We start from the raw sequence: 22,157 nt of genomic DNA on the forward strand, positions 1-22,157 counted from the left end.
AAGTAGTTTTGATTTTCTAACTTGATGAAAACAAATTATAATCTCATTAATTCTAACAGACTTTAGCCCGTGACTTTACGATTTTCAAAAATGGCAGCGCCCTGTCGCGAACATCCGCCAGTCTGAGGATAAATGCTATTTAGGTTTGTTTTCACAGAGTTACAAAATCAAAACTACTTTCTACTTGTAGTAAAATATGTATTTGATTGATGGCCAATAGGATTTTTGCATGCCACAGCTTATAACATAACAATTTCTCTCGTGGAAGCGAGGTGGGTGTCAATATAATACTACTTCGACCACGACCTCGCTTCCGAGGAAGAAATCGTTATGTTACAAGTAGTGTCATGGAAAATCCTATTGGCCATCAATCAAATACATATTTTACTACAAGTGTCTTGGACGCGCAAGGAGGGTACACAAGATACTGAATGACCGAGTGCTTCATGCTTGTCAGTTTCATTTTGGGGGGTTGGTCTATACAGCTGATGTTTGCTAGTGCTGTTTGAACGTTTTACTGTATGTCACGATGTGTCACGTTTGTCGACACATTAAACATTATGATGACACTCTTAGTTCTATTATTTCTGAGAATCGTTTCTTTACATGTGCTATATCATTTGACCCTTTATTCATGACGCCTAGTATATATGATGCAGACACACCTAGAAACATAATCATGGCAAACAGATTTCTTAACCCATAGAGGAGTGAGTGAGTGTTGTTTCATGCTGCTAAGCAATATTCCAGCAATATCACGGCGCTGGACACCAGGAATGGGTTTTACACATAATACGGGGCGGGGAGGTAGCCTAGTGGTTAAAGCGTTCGCTCGTCACGCCGAAGGCCCAGGTTCGATTCCCCACATGGGTACAATGTGTGAAGCCCATTTCTGGTGTCCCCTGTCGTGATATTGCTGGAATATTGCTAAAAGCGGCGTAAAACCCAACTCTCTCTCACACACACGCACGCACGCATGCACACACCACGCACGCGCGCGCGCACACACACACGCATGCACACACACATGCACACACATGCACGCGCGCACGCACACGCACGCACACACACACACAAACACACACAACACTACCTTTCGGGGTGACGAGCGAACTCTTTAGCCACTAAGCTTCCTCACGGTATAACAAGAAAAAATGGAAACGTATGAAAACGTTAGAAAACTGGATTCGAACTCTTACTGAACATAAGAATAACCTCATCATGACGAGATAAAAACATCGTCCAGGCGCCAGATACAATAAAATTGTTCCATAATTCAAATTTAAAATCTATGTCGGTACATCTATCGTAGGGTATTGGCTTGTTGGTGTGAAGTCAGAGATTGGATGACTTGTATTTCAACTGATGAGAATGTCGTTTTCAGACAGTGAAATATCTCCGGAAGTACCCAGTTGTGAGGCAAAAACATATTAGTGCAGTACAATCGCTACGTGCTTTGCTTACGTAATGGATCTCGACCGTTATGTAACTGTAATAGTTTACATAACATATTTGTCATAATTGTTTTATAAACATAGCACGGAAATAGTGTGTGGTCTGTGACGGATAACTGTGCTTACGAGTACAAAGCACGCATTCTTTAGATGAAGATAGAATAATAAGAATAAGTTTTTACAGCAGTGTTTGCTTCCAAACATGGACATGTAATATACTCTTTAAAAAATGTAGGGGAACATTTGAATAGGGGGTATAAGCGTTAACACGCTTTTCAAACTAAGACATCTGATGAACGCACCAGTATTTCTCTTTATCACCACCCCTAAACACAACGCATGAGATGCACGTGCACAACGCAGTAGCTCCATACATGCGTATGGGTTGTCATTCTTGATTTGTCGGTTTTCAAGAAGGTCGATAAATCACTGTCGACCATTAATTTCGACATCATCTTGCATCACACAGTTGTTAGTGTGTGTTTCTAACCGGGTTTTCTGTTGTTGTTTGAAAATAGTACACATGCAAAATTCACGTCATACACCAATCATCTTTCAAGAGCTATTAATGTACAAACAACTTATGGTCATAAGGAAGTTCAAGTGGTGATGCACTCTTAAAACATTATTACCATATCAACATTGATTTACTCGGATACATCTCCCATTGTTTTCAATCGTAAATTGAAAAAGTTCCCCTACTTTTTTGAAGACTATAGATATTCTTCCAAGCAGCGGCATCAGATACATCATGCTTGAAATCAGTCTCTGTTCACCATTTTACATGACGCAAACACAACATGTATTTAATAAATACCGACGAAAAGGGAAACTGTGCCTCACATAATGTTGAAGAAATAAAAGATCTAGTTTGATTTGAAATGATCTTTCAACTGTGAGAGACTGTGAGGTCGTGATTCACAATTTGCGCGTGTGTATTCAAGCATGGTGAACGATGTAGGTGTTTGTGGATTTGTTATAAAGATGACACCCACACACCTGTTTGTATTTTAAATGTGAACCACGGTGATTAACCAGCTGTTAAGTCCTCATATAAGCCCTTCTGTTTAACCCTTGGACCGCGGCTAGTTCAGTATCAGCCTCTGCGCGAAGAGGATATGCTTGCAAACAGATTGACGCATATTGTGGCATTTAATGCCCATGGAAGCACAATTTTGCCTGGTGCGGTGGGGTAGCCCAGTGGTTAAAGCGTTCGTCGTCAAACCAAGACCCGGGTTCGATTCCCAACATGAGTTCAATGTGTGAAGCCCGTTTAAGGTGGCCCCTGCCATCAAATTGCTTGAATAGAACATAGTAAAACTAAACTGACTTACTCACAATAACGTCACTTTAAAGACAATATCTACAGCAAGGCAAAACTCGTGTCTGTCCTGATACTGCTATTTCTGAAAGTGTAGGCCAACCACCTCGGTGGTAAATTATACTGTTTGTTTGAAACTCTGATCATAACTGATAGCCTAAGGGTTAAAATCATTTCATGTAATGCGTGAAATTCGGTAGATATGATTTCCACGCAAGTTGTATTACAGACCACACATTATGTGCCAATTGAAGATCACTGTTCATTTGAAAACACCATTTCGATTTACACAAAAAATCAGTTCCATGTTTTCGGGGTTTGTTTTCAGAAGTGTGACTTCAAAGAGATATTGAGAGTCTTGGACGCCTTCAGTGACATCTGCAGTGTCTTCAACGTCCTCTGTGGTGAAGTAGATAGGGCTCCTGCCTGGGGAACGCTGGATGGGTGGTTTGATCTCCAGACCGGGTGGTGCTAAAAGACGTCACAAGTTATCCTTCCTGGTACCCTGCCTGAGGCTCTGTTTTGTCCATGTTAAACTGCAGCATTGTGTCGCAACTGACTTGCAGCATTAAACAGGCATATTTCCAAACTGGTACAGGCACGTGCATTCACGCCGTTATTCGTGTATAAGTCATATAAATCCTTTATATAAAGTGAAGTAAGTGAGTAAATTTCGTTTTTCGTTGCTTTTATCAATAATCCAATATCACCAGAAATGAGCTTCACATATCGTACCATGTAGGGAATCGAACCCGAGTCTTCGGCATGACGGGCGGACGCTTTAACCACTTCACTGTCCCACTACCCCATATACATCCAGGCGTTAGTCAGTTGGAATAGGCCGATCCTTCACTGGTGTCGAACGGGATCACCCACAGCCGTTAGAAAGCGCTGATCAGTCTTGATTGTCTACTTACATGGTTATTTCTGATTGAAACCATCGATTTTAGGCAGAAATATCAGTTTTACAGGACGGAATCAGTCAAAAGAAATTAGCTCAATCAAGTATATATTTAAACACACACACTCTTACGGATTTAACATTAAAACGAGCAGAGTCAAATATATCACAGGAGAAACAATGACGCACTCACAAAGGTTTAGATTGTCACTGTCGATTGTCTTGGAAAGAGGACTGTTTCGTTTCATTAACCCAGAATACTGTTGAAATCTGGCACGAATTCGGTGTTTTAAGAAATATATATTTATATAAACTGCACTTTGCAAGTTCATGAGGTGGTCGTAAAATACCTCGATTCGTACTCTTGTTGTTCACATTTATTTACTGCCAGTCTTACAGAAACGGTCCTATTACGAAACTTCTCGAACGATGAAGCTTATCATGTTTGCAGCAATTAGGGAAGATAACTCTGAATTCTACTCACCCGCTGTCGTGGCCAGTGTTTGAATATTTATGTGAGATGATAAATCGATATAAAATTGAAGACGATGCTAACATTGTAGTCGTGGATATTCTGAATACGCCGGTGTCGCCATTGTCGGAGAGGGGCGATATCAGCTGACTGTGTTTGTGACTGATACATGGAAGATAGCATGTGGTGGTTAATAAACTCATGGTTTGTATCATCGATCGAGTGCTTGGTTAGACATGGTATGATCTAGTTCAGCCAGCTAAACGTCGTGTACCTACCAAGGTATACACCGATGGTATACCAATGGTATACAGATTAGGGTTGGGTATTGCCAAAATGTTCGTATTGCGATATATTGTGATATGTGTTGGCGTATTGCAATATGTATTGCAATATATTGTGAAAGTGTAACACATGGGTTAAGGTAATTGAAATTACTGTTTCCTTTCTTATGAAACAATGCCACTGGCCACTGCCAGGACTCAGATGTGATTATACAAGAGATCAATTGAAAATGTTTCCAAATTGAAGACTTCACTCTAAAGTTTGTGACTCGGGGAAAATGCGTCTGCAGCGGCGTCAGCCATTTTGGGTTGTTTATCCTTACAACGAGTGCCGGTATTAATCTATTTTATTTATTTATATGGTTTAAAGGGTTTAAACAATCTCAAAACTATTAATGTATAATAATATAAAGGAAATAAAAATGTTTCTAGTAGTTTTGACTATATCACGAATATATATATATATATATTGCAATATACCGGTTAACCGGTATTATCGCCCACCCCTAATACCGATGGTATCGGTGTATACCTTGGTAGGAACACGACGTTTAGCTGGCTGAACTAGGTATAATCAAGAACAGCATAAACAACATTAATACCTGTTCTGACACGGAAATGTGTTGCTTGCCCTTTTCACACTCAGAAACTGTGGGTTGTTTTGCTCGGAACCTGTTTTGTCGAGTATTAGACACAGTATAGGTCGTATAAGATGCTGTATGTTGATTTGAGATCGATTACTTGACGATGGGGATGTTTTCAGGAACAGGCATATGTCGAATAGGAAAGGAGAGACTCTACTAAGGCCAACACACTGAGTGTTCATGTGAGATGGCATTCTTCCTGACATACCATGTGGGCCTGGAGCTTGTGAAGTGAGTCCAGTAACGTTACATGTCGACCTTACTGATTGAAACAAACAATTCATTCGGAGGACGTCGTTTCAGGGACACGGCAGTACGTAACTAGAGACGGGGAACGGTGGTGCAAGATTAGGTACGGCATACCAGATCCCAGACAGGGTACGGTGGAACAAGGATGAGTGATTGGGTATGGATACATTTACATACCAATAAAGTCGTTATACTTTTGCATACCAATACAGCAGGGGTACGTTTACATGCCAATACAGCAGGGGTACGTTTACACGCCAATACAGCCGGGATACGTTTACATGCCAATACAACAGGGTACGTTTACATGCCAATACAGCAGGGGCACGTTTACATGCCAATATAACCGGGGCACGTTTACATGCCAATGCAGCCGGGAAACGTTTACATGCCAATACAGCAGGGGTTTACATACCAATACCAGGGCACGTGCCAATACAGCCGGGGCACGTTTACATGCCAATACAGCAGGGACACGTTTACATGCCAATACAGTAGGGGTACGTTTACATGCCAATACAGCCGGGGCACGTTTACATGCCAATACAGTAGGGGCACGTTTACATGCCAATACAGCCGGGGTACGTTTACACGCCAATACAGCAGGGGCACCTACATGCCAATACAGTTTACATTTACATACCAATACAGTAGGGGCACGTTTACATACCAATATAGCCGGGGCCAATACAGCCAGGATACATACCAATACAGCAGGGGTACGTACCAATACAGCCGTGGTACGCTTTACAAGGGTACGTTTACATGCCAATACAGCCAGGCTACGTTTACATGCCAATACAGTCGGGGTACGTTTACGATGCCAATACAGCCGTGATACGTTTACATGCCAATACAGCCACGGTTCTTTTACATGCCAACACAGTCGGGGTACGTTTACATGCCAATACAGCCGAAATACGTTTACATGCCAATACAGCCAGGTTTTTTTACATGCCAATACAGCCGTGGTACGTTTACATGCCAATACAGCCGTGTTACGTTTACATGCCAATACAGTCGGGGTACGTTTACATGCCAATACAGCCGGGGTATGTTTACATACCAATACAGCAGGGGCACGTTTACATGCCAATATATCCGGGGTACGTTTACATGTTAATACAGCCGGATACATTTACATGCCATTACAGCCGGGATACACTTGCATACCAATACAGCCGGGATACACTTACATACCAATACAGCAGGGGTACGTTTACATACCCATTTATCCGGGGTACGTTTACATACCCATTTAGCCTTGTTACGTTTACATGCCAATACAGCCGGGATATGTTTACATGCCAATACAGCCGTGTTACGTTTACACACCAATACAGCAGGGGCACGTTTACATGCCCATTTAGTCGGGGTACGTTTACATGCCAATACAGCCGGGATACGTTTACATACCAATAAAGTCGTTATACTTATGCATACCAATCAGCTGGATACGTTTACATACCAATATAGCCGGGGTACGTGAACATACGAATACAGCCGGGATACGTTTACATGCCAGAACTGAATGGCATGGGTAGTGGGTACCATTGTACCCTGGTAACGGGTGCGATTTCAATGCTATCAATCATTGGTTTCTCTGACATATATGTACAGGGTCAAAACCAACACCTGGTACTTGAAGACACGCTCTATAAAACGAGGTGGTTTAACAACTCAGTGAACAAATTTCAGTATCGCGTGTGACCACCGTTTGCCCACTGAGACACAGAATGACTGGTGATTGAAAACGGCCTGCGCAAGCAAAGATTTGGCCAGACAGAGACAGCGTTACCGAGTGGTACTGGTCCTGTCGTAGGCGTCGATGCATTTTATTTCGAACATCTTCTGTGCGGGAGAGGTCGAGGGAAATAGCTGTATTGGCGGAATACAGCAATATTATGTTTCTCAAACAATCTGTTACAATACGAGCAACGTGTAAGTAGGCGCTATCCCTCTGCAATGTGACGCTACGTCCCTGTACATCTAATTCCTAAAGGGCGCCATTCAAACGTCCCTTGCCTGTAATGACCCGTGTTATCCCATTAGTTGTGATGCGACCCCATACCTTTCCACTTCAATACCCAAAGTAACGTTGTTGAGTAGCGCAGACGTCACTAAGTACGCCTGCACTGTGCCCTGCTCGAGTTTTCAAGGTTTCACTGGACTTATCTGTAAACTGTCCAAGTCTTGTCTTCTGAACATCGGATAGCGACAACACAAAAGTAGGCGTGTGTGTGCCGGTGACGTCGAAGTCACTTGACTCCGGCGTGTTCGTTTCTAACTCTAACTGGTCTCAACCCAGGAATTGCTGGAGCTGCTAATGTGGCAGTTTGTGTTTTTGACGACGTCACACGTGGAGGTCGGCAACGTCTGGAGAATCATGGAGTAGGATATTGTCCTGCTGTGGATGATCTATCTAAAGAGATAATACAGTGTTTCAATCTATAAACATCATTACGTTTTTCAGCATACATGCGACGCGTCGACGTTAATTTTTCTGCAAGCCCTTCATTATTGACGGTAAAAGAAATCCCCAAAATACTGACACAACACGATCATCCCCTTCTGAGTAGTATCAACCTTACCTTCAGTGAGAGATGACGGTTTCAGATGTTACAGTCATATTATTGGTACAGTAGTGTTAAAGAGTTCGCCCATCACGGTTAAAGAGTGTGTGTGTTTAGATATATACTTGATTGAGCTCATTTCTTTTGACTGATTCCGTTCTGTAAAACTATTTTTTTCTGCCTAAACAGATGGTTTCAATCAGAGTGAGTGTGAGTGAGTGAGAAATATTCCAGCTATATGGCGGTGGTCATGTGTCAACCAGGTCAGCGAGCCTGGGTTTCAATCAGAAATAACCTTGTGATCAGCGCTTTCTGGACAACGGCTGTGGGTGATCCCGGTCGACACCAGTGAAGGATCAGCCTATTCCAACTGACTAACGCCTGGATGTATATGGGGTAGTGGGACAGTGTAGTGTTTTTTAACGTCCGCCCGTCATGCCGAAGACCCGGGTTCGATTCCCCACATGGGTACATTGTGTAAAGCCCATTTCTGGCACCCCCGCCATGATATTGCTGGAAAATTGCCAAAAGCGGCGCAAAACTAAACTCACTTACTGACAGATAATTCAGCCAGCTAAACGTCTTGCTCCTACCAAGGTATGGTGTATACCTTGGTAGGAACAAGACGTTTAGCTGGCTGAACTAGATGACAGAATACTATTTGTTGTACCTCGCTCAACAACACACCGGCAAGACACTCAAAACTTATCACGTAACATGATAAATGATACTAGTCTCTGTCCCGGTATAGTAAGGACGTTGAACAAGGAAGCGCTCAATATCTGTCACATTCAAAATTATATGGTTATACATGGTTAATGGTATATTTTACACGCGCTTCAGTACATTATTGCGACGTTTTCCGTGTGTTAACAGATACGTACGGTTAGTTCCCTTTAGTTTTGGTCCGGAAAAGAAATCCGGGTGGAAGATTACATACTACTTGTACACAGCCTACTTACTACCTGTAGTAAGTCAAAATTAATATGACCTCCACAACAGTAATTACGATCAGAATCCACATAATATTTATTAAAATTATTAATTACAGTTTGACTTTTAATATATAAAGGTAACTTTTTGCCAAACATCCAACTGAAGTTTGAAAATAGCCGAATGAGTGAAATGAGTTGTTAGCTAAATACACTATATGACGTCAAATACAAACAAGAGTCACAAGAAGATAAGTCACAAATATTGCCTAATAATATTGAAAACACGACCCGTTATTCATTCAGATTGATTGAACAGAAGAAGTCGACTGACTGCTATTCGAAGCCATGGACAGTATCCTTTTTCTCGTCTGTTTTGGTCTAGACTCGTAAGTATGTATTGGTAGTAAATCCAGTGAAAATATCCACAGACACAAGAGAAGACTTCCGCCTTATTTAATTGTTCGATTGATGTATAGACCAACGTTCCTTTCCTAAAAGTCAGACACTAGTGTTTTATGCATATGTCGTCAATACCATGTCTCGAGTTTGTACTAAAACACTCAAAATCTTGCTCCACTGTTCGATGTGTGTTCAGAAACTTTGTTTTCCTTGTCAGTGACAATGTCGATCATAAGTCATAGTCATACAGTGTTTACATGGTGTGTAATGGTAGTCACATTCGACCGTTTCTTTTGTTATTAGAAAAGACATTCTTCTATTGTGTGTGTATCATTAGCATGGTTGAAAAAGCCAACCTCTCCAGGGCAGTTATGATCACAATTTGTCAATCACCAATGTAAATCCCAATAATAATCATGTTAATTAGACATATTTATGTAGTGATAAATACATAATAATATTTATATTGACATTCTTATGAAATGGTTCTCACAGGGAACAGGGGCGGTGGGGTAGCCTAATGGTTAAAGCGTTGGCTCATCACGCCGAAGACCCGGGTTCGAATCCCCACATGGGTACAATGTGTGAAGCCCATTTCTGGTGTCCCCCGCCCTGATATTGCTGGAATATTGCTAAAAGCGGCGTATAACCAAAATCAGTCAGTCAGACAGGGAACATTACACAAGTCCTTCAATACAGCTCATCACACTCTCAATGAGAATGTTCATTTCATGTTTATTTTGTATTGTACTTTATTATGTAACCATGGTAACATACATTGTCAGCTGATTACTTATTTCCATCACAAATATGTATTCTAGGTTCAGCCATTTTGATCCAGGTTAATATTGCTGTGTTTACTGTTTGCTGTAAAGACACTGTCTCTTCAGAGTTTTGTTTTGTTTGTTTCACAAATGTTTGTTGTTTAATATGTTTAACGCCTGGTCCTCAGCAATAATCCAGGTATAATAGGCAATGGTCTGTAAATAATCGAGCAGAGACCATATAACAATACACCGTCCCCCTGTTATGTGGTCTCTGGTTAGAGAAACAATTAAATGAGTATCTGAAGTCATCTTAACTTTAATCATAAACATCATACACATACAGCAATGCCCCAAATGTGTTGTGGATATTTCCTTGACAATGTGCAGAACATCTTTTTAATCTCAAGTTTGCCGCTAAGGATTTGGAAAGAAATGCCAAAAAAAGTGAAAAGTCAGAAAAGGAAGAAAAAGTTAAATTGAAAAAGGTAAGTTGACATTTTTTTTAAATATCACCATGGTTTGATATGTTGTCCAAAATTTTAATTACAGGTTATGACTTAAAAAAATATCAACTGGGAATCTGTTACCATGGTGCTTTTGAATTAGTAATATGATTTTCCTTCATGGTGATTCCTTATGTCTGAGGTATGTTCAGTATCTGTTGTTTATCAGAAGACAAAGAAACAAACAACTGGACAGGGTGTGGTTGATTGACTGGGATGAATGCATGTCACTTGTCAGCTTGCCATGATCTTATTAGTTTTTGCTCATGTTTTCAGTCACCTGTTTGCAGACTACCATAATCATGATAATATACTCGGATCTTACCTCCAACTGCATATACCTTGTTTCAATTGACACTATCTTACCTTTTCTTCAGTTCATGTTTCTTATCAGTTACTCAGTGGGCATTCAAGTCCCATGTTCCCCATGAGAGATAAAATGCAAATTTCATATTCCCCACATGGAAATGCCCAACCTGTTACCAATGTGAATGCAATGTGAAACTGAGCTTGCAGTCAAAGGCAGATATGAAACTGAACCATGCATATCTGATTGCAATGGTAATGCAAGTGCGAAAACTGAGTGTGTTTGCATCATCCTTTAGCTGTTGTGCTATCTGTGGAACCATTCGATATATGTACCAATGAACTTTTTTCAGATAAATGGGTGAAACCTTTTCCAGTTAGATAGATTCATTGTCTCTGTATATGATGTGATGTACCCCACGTGTAAGCATGGTAAGCCTACTGGCTCAAAATACATTGGTTTACACACAAGTTACATCACACTGTTCACTGATCCGATAATACATATCACTGTCAGTGATTTAGCATGTCCATGTAACTCATCTGTGGGAGGATGGGTATTAGTGCCCAGTTATCTGATCTGTGCTTACACTTATGTGGCTACGTACAGGCAATACAGAAAGGCAACATGGAGGGTGCCAAGATCCACGCTGAGAACTCCATCCGCCAGAAGAACCAGGCCCTCAACTACCGCCGTATGAGTGCACGGATAGACGCTGTTGCAGCCCGGGTCCAGACAGCGCTCACCATGAAGCAGGTCACCGGCTCCATGGCTGGTGTGGTCAAGTCTATGGAATCTGCAATGAAATCAATGAATTTAGAGAAGGTATGTGTTTGTCATCAGGCTTTTTCTGTGTGTCCGGCTGGTGTCCCAATGAACTGACTCAGCAAAGATCTGATAAATGTGAGACTAGCTTAAGTCTGGAATATATGTATTTATATACAGTATAAAAAAATAGTTAATCATGTTAAGGCCAGACCAATTTTATTTCTTGTTTTACTGATTTTTGTCCTCAGAAAACCTAAAGGCAGGAGGGAAAAAAAATAAAAATAAAAATAAATAAATACTAAAAATATTTTACTTTGGTCAATTTATGAAGTGTTTATGGGGCAAAACACAATCTAAAAAAACTTTTCTTGTAAATTTACATTTTTGAGCAGTAAAACATTAGGATTTTATTTTTTGAAATTAACTTTTGTTTGTTTTCCTATTCTTGAACAAATACAACCGACAGATCCGTAAAACAAGAAATCAAATTGGTCTGGCCTAATGAACCTAATAGCAATGTAAATACCTAGATCACCTAGAATATCATGTGCCACAGATGGCTGGAATAATGATATGGCAGTACTGACTTATCATGTTAAATAGGGTATTCCACTTTCTATTGAGATACATATCCTGTAACCAGTTGGTGGTATTGCTTCAATTTGAGTCTGCAAAACACGTCAGTCATCTCTGCGTTCAAATTACACTGAAGTGTGAAGAGGTAAACTTGCCCGAAAATCTACTTACTGTTATTGTATAAATCATGCTGATCCAGAGTGTTAGATATCCAGGGAGAAGCAACACCTTGCAAATAAGTTCAGGGTAGTTATCATAAGAGAATTAATACATGTGACGTTTGAGGATGGAAATACACACATTGTAAAAGAATCAAATTGTATAGCTTGCAGTAGAGGTTAACGATTATCGATGTCTATATAGATAGCCAGCCCTAATAGCTGCTGGTATCACCAGTAAACTTCTATCTGATTTCACTTTCCTCCAGAGGTTGGAATGACATCAGTGAAGTAATCCAACCTTCTCGCTTGTGTTTTTTACAGGTGTCAGTATTGATGGACAGGTTTGAGCAGCAGTTCGAGAACCTGGATGTGCAGTCGCAGGTGATGGAGAACACCATGTGCAACACATCCACACTGACCACACCCCAGGGGCAGGTGGACAGCCTCATGCAGGAAGTGGCCGATGAAGCTGGGTAAGTGGTCAGCTGAGCATGTAGTTCACAGGACCTCAGATGGATATGGGAGAAGGCCCTTATTCAACAAAGCCCAAATAGTGTTATTGATGCTGTATGTGCTGATGGTTACTTTCTGGTGTCCCTTACCTTCATGAGAACATTTTACTGAAAGCAGCTTAAAACTATTTTCTCTCTGTCATCCTCTCACTCACTCACTCACTCAATATGTGTTTGTTTAAGAAGTGGACAAATGGCAACTATATGTCAAATGTTCTCTGGGGACTAATGCTCACATGACCCCAACATTTCTGAGCACTACTGGAGTGAGTGAGTTGGGTGTCTATGTTGCGTTTAGCAATATTCCAGCAATATCACTGCAGGGGACACTAGAAATGGGCTTCACACATTGTGTCCATGTCAGGAATTGAACCCAGGCATTTGGCTTGACAAGTGAACACTTTAACCACTTGGCTACCCCATCACTATTGACCCTTAAACATGTAAACATGTATTTCTGAAACCGTTATACAGACCAGCTGCCATTTTGAGCAAATATGTTCACACTCATTGTCAGTATGGAGTTACTGTGTTACTCTCTGCCAGGTCAAGAATTAATCATGTTTGTTGAGTGCCAGGATTCAGTTGCCATAGTTCAAGACATTTACTGAGTTGTCTCCCCTGCACTGTCAGTGATTGTGCACAGAGGTATTCAAATTAATTTATTTTACACAATTTTCAAAACTGATTAGCTGGCATTTACCTAGTGGGTGTGGCAAGGCCGACAATGAAATGTCCGTTGTTCTTCTTCATGATTACTCGTCTGTGAGTAGCAGATGTTTTGTAAAATGTTGAACCCTGGCCAGTAATCTGCTCAATAAAGGGTAAATGTTTTTAAAAGAGTTTCATCTACAAACCTGACCAAAGACCAGATAGCAGTCAAGATGTTAAATATCAACATTACAATAATACCAATCACAATACACCACAAAATGTTTACATTTCCATTTGCCCATAACAAGCTTAGGATACTTTTAGCATTAATGGAACTGGTCCTTACTGGCAAGCTTATGGAAATTTTAATAAAGCAATAACATTGTGATAGTGAAAAACACCCTTACCCTTTTATTGTAAAAGTTACACTACTGCTGCAATAGCATTTTGAGCATGTTTAGATTACAACCAATGAATTCCTCGCTTCCTATATTAGTCCTAGCACTTTACCATTTCCAAGGTTTAAGGATTGCTACTGTGACTGAGTTAAGGGAGATAACTCTTGTTATTGCCGGATAAATGTAAATGTGTGTATGTAAAGGTAATGGTATATGTGCTTAATGGGATGGTGATAATAGGTGTGTTTTTAATTGTTTTATATCTGTAAAACTATAGATACTTAGAAAACACAGCATGGCACTGATGTCAACTATCAACAATTCAGTTGTCCTTGTTGTCTTCCTTTTCGTGTCATAGACTATCATAAAGCACAGATAGTGTGAGGGGCAGTGGGGTAGCCTAGTGGTTAAAGTGTTCGCTTATCACGCCGAAGACCTGGGTTCGATTCCCCACATGGGTACAATATGTGAAGCCCATTTCTGGTGTCCCCTGCCATGATATTGTTGGAATATAGCCCAAAGCGGCATAAAACCAAAACTCGCTCACTCACTCACAATGAGTCACATATAGTTTGATGAATCAGTACCTCCCAGTATTGAAGTTATTAAACTGTTGTGTTACAGTCTGGAGCTGAATATGGATCTGCCCCAAGCCCAGGGCTCGGCAGTTGGTGCTAGTGCCTCCACTCAAGCCTCCCAGGAACAGGTAAGATAATCCATGGAATGTACACCTGTGTGATTCTACAGTAGGTCCCATTATCACGTTCTGGTTGAATGGAGACTCTGATGGCCCAGAGAGTGTATCATGCTCTAGTGGTGTGGACCGGTGTTCATACTGTCAACGACTGGTGTGACACTTGTACATTATTTTACATGTCACTGTGATAATGCTAGAATATTTCTGATTGTTCCATTAAATGATATTCACATTCATTTACCCTTCATAGAAACAAGGACATGGGTTTCATCCTGCACTATCTATATGCTTTATTTATTGTGCTTTCTGTTTTCTATACATCTGTTTTCTATGCATTTATTTTGCGCTATTTTCCATCTATATTCTGCCACTGTTTTTCAGCAGTATATATATTCTCTGTAAATGTTTTGTCTTGATTTCTGAGATACCAACAATCAACAAAATAAATAATTTAAAGAGTTTCATCGTCAGATGCTGTTGTCAATAGTAACCCTTTTATAGCCGATAGGTAAGACGGACTTACACAGTTGTCTCATGACTAACCTTAAAGTTACTGCAGTTATAGCTGAGGTTATTCACCACTTACCAAACTAGGATAGTTTTCAGGATTTGTTTGATTTAAGGTTTTCTCAGATATCGCAGAATGCCACAAGCCTTTCCTCCATGTAGAATCCTTGATGTATACATAGATCCCATTCATAATCTAGTTTGGGTTGGTTTCAGGATGAACTCACGAAAAGATTGGCCAACCTACGTCAGATGTAAAGTACCCATCGTCACCACTGTCAAAGTTGTTGTTCAAAGACAATGCGAAATGGCAATGTCAGGACCTTGGTGAGATAGTACGCTGCACCCAATACAAACCACCGCCATCACTACTCAACTGGAGGAGTAAGTGCTCTCTACAACTGGAAGTTTCCAAGGTTTCAAAGACTTGTGTTTTCTAAGTATCAAGTATGTTCTGGCATATTACTCACAAATCTTGTATGAAAAATGACAAAACGATTACATGTATCATGTATACTGTTCATGTTATTTAAACTGAGATGTACATGCAACAAAATTGGTTAATAGGTTCATTATCATGATAATTATACAAGGTAATTCAAGCTTAATACAACAAAAGACACTCAGTGTCAACAGGGACATGACAGGTGTCTTCCAGTTAGAGATACTTAATTGTGGATTCCTAACAGTGAGAGATTGACTGAACATTTAAAGGAAGTTCATATGTTTCACTATGATGACTGACACACTGCTACGTTAGAGAAATAGACTTACAAGGTTCAGCACTATGGTTGTGTTGTGCAAGATGGCCTTGATGTTGATCGTACACACTGCCCATTGTACAAGATGTCTTTATAAAGGTCTGTATGTGTTGAAGCATGTTTTAATTGTGGTTTTTTTTTTGTCTTTAGAAAATAGTTTCTTTTTGGTTGATGACCAGGAGTATTTTTAATCAGATTAATTTGTCGTGTCTAATGTACAGTGCAATTGTTCAACACATTTTCAAGTAAATGTCTTCAATTACAAACTTGTTTTCCTGTATGTATTTAAGTTTCTTTTTGATAAAGTTCAACCAGTGGTCTAGTGGTTTTATGTATCAATATCTTCAGGTGCCATGTTTTTTCTAATCCCAGTTTTACACTACTATTGATTTCTTTCCATCCCCATCCTCCCTAATGCAAGAGATTCAGGAGTTAGTTGGTGTCTGCGGACTGCTTCACATGAAGCTTTCTTCGCAGATGGCATCCTGTGATGTAGCTGAAAGGCTGTTCAGTATGGCATTGAAACAAAACTGACTCTTTCCTTCCTGATCATAGTTCAATCAAAACTTGCCTGTGCAAGGTATATGTCCTAGGAATATTGTCCAGTTATGCCCCATGTTTTAATCTAATGTTGTATTTTATTTGTAAATATTTATCAATTTCTCTGATTTTGTCCAGTTCATACATTGCTAGCATCCGATTAATAATCCCTATAGCTTGCCTGAACACAATCAGTAGTTGTTTCAAGTGACAGGACAGTTTCAAGACACTTGCATGGCTTCTTATTATTTGATGTCCTTGAACCTGGATGGGTAATAATGGCATCAGTCTCAATAATGAGATGTCAGTGGAAATTCCCACATAAAGATACTGCATATACAAAATTGGACATATGTCTTGTTTGCTATTGTTTCACAGACAACTGATAAATATGAAAAGGGAATCGATGATCACATGCTGACAGTCTTCAACCTCTCACAGACAAGCTTTCACGTTGGTGACTGAGTTTTGTATGTGTTCTTGTACATGAGAAGCATGTTGATGTTGTTCAGTGGTTTCTGTATTATACTCAGTTAGATATTTGTTGCATAAGGCTGTACGTTCGGATTGTAAATAGTACCATTTCATATGAATAAAATTATATCAAATAATGTTGGACTAATGAGTTCTATGTTGGTTATCACCAGTCAGCAATGTTTCAGCAATGTTCCAGCGTGACAATGGCCTGAAAATAACTGAGTCGGGAGATGACAAACCTGTGACTGACGTCATGAACAATGTCCTCCCTCTGGCACACACAAGCAACCAAGTACATGTGAACATCAAGTCCACTCGGTCATCTCCTGCAGCTATGTGGACTAGCTCAGGTTACCACCAAACCTATTCAGACCTGAAATCCAGGTTTGGGTTATGAGCTTAACTGGTTACATAAGTATCATCCTGGCCGCACCTTTCATCATCTGTTTTCCTGGGAATTGTTGGACAGTTTGGTTAACCCTGATTTCCTTGTAGAATACGTCAACTCCAATTTATTAGGTCAGTTGCTAGATATTGATGTCAGCATTGACCAAGACGTGGACATATTTGGACTTCATTCATATTGTTGGACATATCAATGTTTGATATGTTTCAGTTTATTTCCGCCAAGGTTTGTATTTTGTGAAATAAAGAATGTCACCTTGTGGCATTCTTGTGGATCGTGGACATTAAACCCATTTTCAATGTCATCCAGGAAAGCATTGGATACATCACATTATCTTCTAACTGTCCACAAATGTAATTTTCCTGGCTGAACTGGTCCAAACATCCTTAGTAGCCAGTCTGCAAAAAATACTGCAGCATACGCTGTAGGTGAATTCAGAGGAGGGGTCATGATCATTCAATGCTCAGTCCATAAACCACAGGCTTGCCTGGCACAGTGTATGTACAGCTTAGGCGGCAGTGTAAAACATTACAATACATGTGAAATCTCCTGAACAATCTTCTCCGATTTATCTGGGCCAGTTAATATTCCTGTAATGTCTGGAACCATTATTATTCCTGCAATATCTGGAACCATTATTATTCCTCTAACATATGTAACAATTACTCCTGTAATATGTGGAACACTTATTTCTGCAATATCTGTAACAATTATTCCTGCAAGATCTGGAACAATTATTCCTGCAATATCTCAACACTTATTCCTGCAATATCTGGAACATATTATTCCTGCAATATCTGGAACATTTATTCCTGCAATATCTGGAACATTTATTCCTGCAATATCTGGAACATTTATTCCTGCAATATCTTGAACCAGTATTATTCCTATATTATGGAACCTTACGAGCAATTTTTAAGGCAAACTTATTGAATCCGCGTATCTCCGGAAACCTCATCCAGACGGTCTTTTGGGACCTATTTTCACATATATACAGAACTAAATATATAATTGTGATTTGTTAAGCCGAGAAAGTTCTAAACGGTTTTTTACGAACGGTATCGTGCATATAAACCAGGTTTCATTGTATACAAACAAATGTATAAGTGGTACTGTCAGTGAAAGAGTAGGTTTATCTGGGATAAACATGGTATCAAACAAATACGTCCCCTTCAAATTTAAGACATTGCATTCAAATATACCGCGTAATGAAGACCTTGTCAAGGATCATGTAAAGACTAATAATTTGTGTATTTAGTGGAAGTATGGATACCGAAAGACATTATCTACTTCACAACTAAAATATCCTGTTCTTGTGGCTGGATCTTGTCAGGTGGTCTGGAGTGAACATCAATCACAAAACATATTTACTTTTAACATAGAAACAATATCCCTGATACGCCTTTCCATGTGGTATTGTACAGAGCTTTAAAAAAACGTGGAATCATGATGCTAAAAATCTATCCTTAAATCTGTAGTAGAGACCGGAACGAAAACATCATTGTCGACTTGGATGAGATAGGAAGGTAGCGAGCTGACAACACCGAACAGACCTGCACTTGTTTCGTTTATCTCACTGTGGCCGATGTCGCGTTCCCATGTCGGAATGCACAGAAAGTAGCAAGGCTGATGAATCACGCTGATTTACATAACTCTAACCCGGTTTGTGTTGTGACTGAAGCGCCATGGGCCTTCTTGATCCCCAGGTTTCTGTGTCGATTCCGATAATGTGATATCGACTGTCTGGACGGTATAATGTGTCGCAACCCCAAGCTGAGTTTTTGAATTTTGGTTATTTTTTTGAACGAATTAATATTCGTGTTATTACATGAATCAGCGAAAATACATAGACTCACCGATAAAGGATGACCTAAAATATATGTCATTTTGGAATGCCTAATATGGATAAAGGGAGAAAATCAATCTAGATTCTAGATTCTACGTAATCTTCGTCCATCTCCTCAGGCAAAGCTTGGGTCGGTAGTCCACCATGTTCTAGTACCATGTCACGTGGTGTGAAACATTATTTGAGGATCATTTTGGGACACAGACTGTACAGGTCTACGTCCTGACCCCTGGAAGATGAGTGCGGATAGTTGGGTTAGCCGAGTTTAGAGTTCGATCTCCGAACGCGGGTAATGGACCATTCTGTAGATGCTGACTCCCGGAAGGTTACCTAGTCCGGGTACTGGATTGCCCGCACTCCTCAGGACAGTACCGTCAACTACCATCTGGACGTGGAGCCGTCAGATACTAGGAAGAGCGCTGGAAGCTTCATCTGAAGATCTGGGACTCCTCCAACACTGTGATTGCTGTTGTACAGAGACATGGACGGGACGATAGTGGACAATCCCAACTACAGTGTAATGACGTGTGGGGCTGCGTGGGATATAAATACAACAAATGGGTCACAAATGCCCATTATGAAGTCATGAAGAAACCTTTCAGGTTAGTAAGTGGCTCTTGAATTGTTGTCACTAACTGGTCTTCCTTCTGGGTCGGAACCTCAGATGTTGTCCAGTTTGGAATTTGGAGGATCAGCTTCATACTCTTCCTCACGGATTTCCCCAAACTGTTAGACATCTTCGATCTGCGGGACTTCAGGCTTTCCTCAAACCTGTAACCGACACATCTCGATAGAACTGGAAGACTGCTGAAAGGTTATTAAACCTAAAAAGTACTCACTGTGGAGACAAGAAATGGTGCGCATTTAGTAGTCAATATGTAATTTCAATACCTTTTGAATCTGGTCAGCATTAGGACTAGGTCCATGCACCCCCAACGGTACCCCAAATCTGAAAGACCCAAGTAACATGTGGAGTGAAGTGACACGTCACAATCGAGTTCTCCAGTTGCACATGAGAGAAGTGATATTTGTTGCTTATAAACATCGCACACATACAGATGACTTACAGGGAGAAAATTATATTAAGAATTCTTTCGAATTTAGCAGTGGTTGGATTGAGCGATCGATAGCTACCTTTGATATAATTAGTATTCTGTGATTTCGACACAAGAGTAAAATGTGTTGGAACTGCTATATGCCCGAGCTTAATGCATGACGTTTTTATGTAGTATAGTATACCCATATGCATGCCAACCCTGTTCCATCACCACCCATAACACACGAAACAAAGAAATCAACATGGCGCTCCCTTCACAGCCGACTTCAGGCACTGTCGACCTTCATTTGGTTTGTAATAATCCGCTGTGTGGTCTTCACAGAGCAGCATCCTCCCGGCAGGCAGACTCCACTCACACGGATTACAGACACGGATTCTTGGACAAAAGTAATTAATCCAGGTTCGAGGATTATACGGTGGATTATATAATCCGTCCAGCTTCCTCCAGTTCTACCCTGGACACAGCCATTAGCTAGGTCCCCATCTGCTATTCTATACTTTTCCATCAGACTTTCAAATGAATTCAACTGACTGGGGATATTTGTAACGTTATGCCATGGCAGCAGGCAACAAATGGGCCTTGTGACGTTATTTGATTGCATCCAGTGTGAGTTAAATTGGCTTTGACATCAGGTTAATGTCTCAACCTATAACTGCCCAGGTTTACTGTCCATCCGACATTGAACGGGTTCCATGGCGTGTGAGCTTCAGGTGAGAGGGACGCAAGTGGTGGTGTGTGGTCCTGTCCTGTCCAGGTCACATATCAGTTGAAGTTAAGCAACGTTGGTCACGGAGAGTCCTTGGGTGAGTGACCGTGTATTGCAGTTTGACTCCTGAGGGACTAAAGTCATGCCCTACAACGCAGCGCACGTGGCACGCGTTGGTTCAACTAAGCTAATGTTTTCTTTATGAATCACATTTTGGCAATATTGCGAGCGGGAAGTGACTAGTCATGGGCAGCAAAAAGAAAGCCCTCTGTTTCACTTTTAAATCCAGCCCGCTTCATCCAGGCGAAGGTGTTCCATACACTGCATATATACACGATGCAGTGGTTTCTCAGAAAACCTCTCTACAAATGACCGACTCTTGGCAGATTTGGTGAAGGACTTCACCTGGTTTACTCCCATCGCAACAAAATCAACCTCAAATCCCAGATACTGTCAAACAACTTTGGTAGGCTTAAAATAGCTGTGGAATTCCTTGTTTTCATCATGAGTTTTGACATGCACCACCCGAAAATCATCCGATAAACAAGTATGTACCAAAGTACACAGCAAAACCACAAAGAGCCTCCACATTAATAAAACCCCACCCCTAATTGGCCTATATAAACGACTGTGTGGACCGAGTGTGATGTTTCTAATAATTCTTTCAAGACTCTGTATGTTATTATTATTATAGTGGTAGACCTTTGCTGCTGTTGAAGCTTGGTTTGTGCTAGCAGACCAAGGGTCATACATACGAAGAAATTGGAAACCGCCATCTGTGGATCCTCTCACCACTAAGGGAAGCAACTCTACCAAGCGCCATTTCACCACAGATCAAGGACAAATTACTCAATCTACAATATTTGCTAAGCATTTTGTTGTAATTTAAATATATACTTAAACATAACAATATCTTTATCTAATTCGACGAGACCTTCTTTGACCATAACCCGCCGTGGTATTGCTGGAATATTGCTAAGAGCGGCGTAAAACTAAACTCACTCACTCACTCATTGACCATATAAATATAACTATGGGTGTTTTATGTATATAGTTCTGTGAGAACGCATGTATCTTTCAAAGCATTTAATTTTGTGTTGAAACGGCTTCAGCTGAACGCGAGTCGCCCAGTTTGCAAAGAACACACCCGACCGACCTTAATGAATCATTGTGAAACAAACAGGTACTATCTCCGGTCAGGTCAGTAAGAATGATAAACCGATTCCGGTGTGGACAAACATGTTCCACAAACGCCTGCAACTGAGATTTTACGAACGATTG

The 22,157-nt window shown here is 40.5% G+C and overlaps 1 protein-coding gene across 1 annotated transcript; it reads left to right on the top strand.

Moving 5' to 3' along the window:
- The first annotated feature begins 9,053 nt into the window (after positions 1-9,053).
- Positions 9,054-16,994, top strand: LOC124256627 (charged multivesicular body protein 1b-like). Its single transcript, XM_046690601.1, has 6 exons — positions 9,054-9,185; positions 10,387-10,484; positions 11,419-11,634; positions 12,636-12,787; positions 14,503-14,584; positions 15,299-16,994. The coding sequence occupies exons 1-6, from the start codon at positions 9,179-9,181 to the stop codon at positions 15,338-15,340; spliced, it is 597 nt and encodes a 198-aa protein (XP_046546557.1). The 5' UTR covers positions 9,054-9,178; the 3' UTR covers positions 15,341-16,994.
- The last annotated feature ends 5,163 nt before the right edge of the window (positions 16,995-22,157 follow it).

This window comes from Haliotis rubra, unplaced genomic scaffold (genome assembly GCF_003918875.1).
Source record: "Haliotis rubra isolate DU_JTF1 unplaced genomic scaffold, ASM391887v1 Scf632, whole genome shotgun sequence".
Taxonomy (NCBI): Eukaryota; Metazoa; Mollusca; class Gastropoda; order Lepetellida; family Haliotidae; genus Haliotis; species Haliotis rubra.